Genomic DNA, 3,423 nt, shown 5'->3' with positions numbered 1-3,423 from the left:
AGATTCAAGAATTGAGATCTTTATGTAAAATTTAATTTTGAATTTTTTAAATGCCATTTTACAGGCTCCATGGAATTTATGCCTTTTCTATTTTGTAAAAATACCTTGTAATAATAATAACAACAATAAAATAATGATTATATTTTTTATTAGATAACATGGCTGGTAGGATATATAATAACATAGTAAGAGCTATAGTTTTATTTGTAAATAGTTATTAACTTCTTATTATTATTTAAAACAAAAAAATTTAAGATATATATACAAATTTAAAATTATTAATATTTACATGTGATATTGATATTAAAAATCCATTAACAATATGATAGTGTATCTTGTAAATCCTTGTCATATTAAATATATTTATAGAGTCATTATTAGAAACGGATCAATTCAATTCATAATAAAAAATTAAATTTTATCTCATGACATTAATTCGTGGGACGATAATCATATATGAATTTATGTGTGTATATAAACCATGACAATTAAGTTACTGATATATTTATTAATATATTAATTATGAGTAGGTTTTTATGAGATGAAGTAACGAATATTTATCTGTGAGACAAGTTAATCATGTCGATATTCACAATAAAAAGTAATAATCTTAGTATAAAAGTAATATTTTTTCATGGATGACTCAAATAAAAAATTCGTCTCACAAAATACAAATACAATCCGTGAGATCGTATCAAATAAATTATTGCCATTAATTCTTACTCGATGCAAAATTCCCTGCTTTCTTTTGTCTTATTTGTGGGGTACACTACTGGTACTGGGTCTCATCTAATCTAAAACTCTCTCCTATATAGCCATAAAAAAATTTAAAAATAATAACGAGTAATGAATTGACAAAGAGATCAAAAATAAAATTTGTCTACTCTCAAGAAAATGGGAGAACCAGAGACCCTTCCTCAAATTCTTTCATCACGTAGCAGTGGAAGAAGACGAAGCACCGATTCTAACTCACCTGAATTCGAGTTTTGTATGCTTCGGAACCCATCTTCTCCTCAGCCAAATATCCTCTCTGCCGATGAGCTCTTCTCCGACGGTTTCCTCCTCCCCCTGCAACTCCTCAACCTATCCGATGACCCTACCCCTCCGCATACGATGAGTGCTCCCCCTGAAGCAACCGGATCGGATAAATTCCAGGAGAATCGAGCTTCGATATTAATTGAATCGGCTGAGCTGTCAGTCAATCCTTCGTTCACTTCCTCAAAGCGTTGGATGGATATTTTTAAGAAAGGCGAAAAGAAAAGCTCGCGTTTATTCAATGGCGTGAATGCAGATGATAGTAGTAAAGGCAAGGATATTAAAAGTAACAGTAAAGAGAAGAAGCGAGAGAAGAAGAACGGTGTTGGTTCGAGCAAAGGAGTAAGCGCCGCGGAGTTGAATATAAACATATGGCCATTCTCGAGGAGTATATCTGCCGGAAACAGCGCAGCTCGCCCACGATCGTCGGCCGCAACTAGGAAAGTGAGTAGCGCACCGTGCTCTAGGAGCAACTCGCGGGGTGAGTCAAAGTCCAGGAAATGGCCTAGCAGCCCGAATAGAGCCGGAGTTCACTTGGGAAGAAGCAGTCCTGTTTGGCAGGTTCGCCGCGGCGGAAGTGGGCGGAGGTCGGCTACCTTCGTAAAGAATCCTCAAAAGGGCATCGGCAAAAATGGGAATGACAGCTGTCGGAGAACACCCCCTGCTGAATCCGTCGGTGGACGTTCTAATAAAGCTAGAGTTTTGAGTTTAAACGTCCCCATGTGCATTGGCTACCGACAGCAATTGAGCTGTAGAAGTTATGAAAATAGCGCCGTCGCTGTTTCCACCGCGCTTACTGGTGGTAATGTCGGCGGCGATGGAGTCCGTGGCGGTTATTTATTCAACATCCGTAGTCTATTTTCCAAAAAAGTATATTAATAAGAGTTAAATGGATTGAAAAGCCTTTTTATTGATTTACCATAAATTTCTCGTCATTTTCCCTGTATGTCCAAAAATATTATTCATAATTATTTTATGTCTAAAATTGTGAGAGTTGACTAGTCGTTGATGGTATATCAAACGACGAGCTAGGAAAAATGTCCTGATTGGATATATATATATATATATGTTGTGTTTCGTATGTATTTTTTCTTTTTTTGGCATTTTTTTAATAGATTGATAGAATATGTCCCAACTTTCAATAATGTGACTGCCTATATAGATGTATATTATAATAATTATATGTTTAGTGAAGATAAAAATTCATGTGAGATGATCTCACGGGTTATATTTTGTGAGACATATATCTTATTTGAGCCATCGATGAAAAAATATTACTTTTATATGTTAAGAGTATTGTTTTTTATCGTGAATATCGGTAGAGTTGATCTGTCTCACAGATGAAAATTCTCAAAATCGTGTCACAGTAAATCTACTTTTTCATCATGTGTCATAAGAAGCATTGAACAATGTGCAGTATCGTATGAAGCATGCCGTGTTGCGTTGCATTGCGTTGCTTCCTTTATTTTTTTTTAATTCATTTAATTTATAATAAAATAATATCAAGATTATGATATTATCAGTAATAATAATAAATATATTATTCGTTGTAGGCCTTCTCATATATATAGACTCTAGCCCAGGGATAATATTTTAATTATTTCTATGAGCCCAATTATTAAATAGGGCCTTCCCTCGCTGCATCAAAAACTCCTTTCTCCAGTGACCCATTTACAATCCTTTGCCATCACTGCCTTTTATTTTCCCCTTTCTTTCTTTTGGTATTTTGACTACTTACGGAAGGAGGCTACCAAAGGCCGAACTGGGATGAGATATGGTGAAGGGATTGAATCATTCGATAGTGAATCGGATTAAGTTGTTTTAAAATAGATCCGGAACTATTTTAATCCGATCCGTTTAAATATGTTACTGGAAATGGTCCAAGACCGATTTCACATTGCTATATTAGATACCATGTATGCTACACACATATATTAGATAATTACTAAATCAAATAAGAATCTACATGAAATTTATTTATAATGTATTTAAATATTTAATATTTTTTTTAAAAAAAAAAATTGATTTCAATGAGATCTCAGTCTGGTCCAATCCGATTTCAATCTAACTTAATTTAATTTCGGTTTTGGATTGAGTTTCACTCTCAACATACTAAATTCAGAATCTGATATCATGTAAGGTTGATTAGGTGACAATCCGGAACCAGTTTAATCGGGTCTTGAACTAGTTCGATCTGGTCGAGTAACATGCCTATCTAATTGGGATGAAACCAATTGATTCACCCATGTATATATGGATTAATTTCTCGAGACGTTATTACTTGTATTTTTTTAAAAAAAATCTTTAGAATAAAATTAAATCATAGAGTTGATTGATGTTGAGTATTGGCCAAGAGTGGTAGAGGTATTGTTGTTGAATCAAAAAATA

The 3,423-nt window shown here is 33.9% G+C and overlaps 1 protein-coding gene across 1 annotated transcript; it reads left to right on the top strand.

The window, feature by feature from the left end:
* The first annotated feature begins 824 nt into the window (after window positions 1–824).
* Window positions 825–2,116, top strand: LOC142518165 (uncharacterized). Its single transcript, XM_075620871.1, has one exon. It carries the CDS (start codon window positions 895–897, stop codon window positions 1,912–1,914), a length of 1,020 nt encoding a protein of 339 aa, XP_075476986.1. The 5' UTR covers window positions 825–894; the 3' UTR covers window positions 1,915–2,116.
* Window positions 2,117–3,423: the final 1,307 nt, after the last annotated feature.

The sequence above is a fragment of the Primulina tabacum genome, chromosome 11 (genome assembly GCF_025594145.1).
Source record: "Primulina tabacum isolate GXHZ01 chromosome 11, ASM2559414v2, whole genome shotgun sequence".
Taxonomy (NCBI): Eukaryota; Viridiplantae; Streptophyta; class Magnoliopsida; order Lamiales; family Gesneriaceae; genus Primulina; species Primulina tabacum.
The sequence above is the reverse complement of the archived record's forward strand: the minus strand, read 5'-3'. Positions and strand labels throughout refer to the sequence as shown.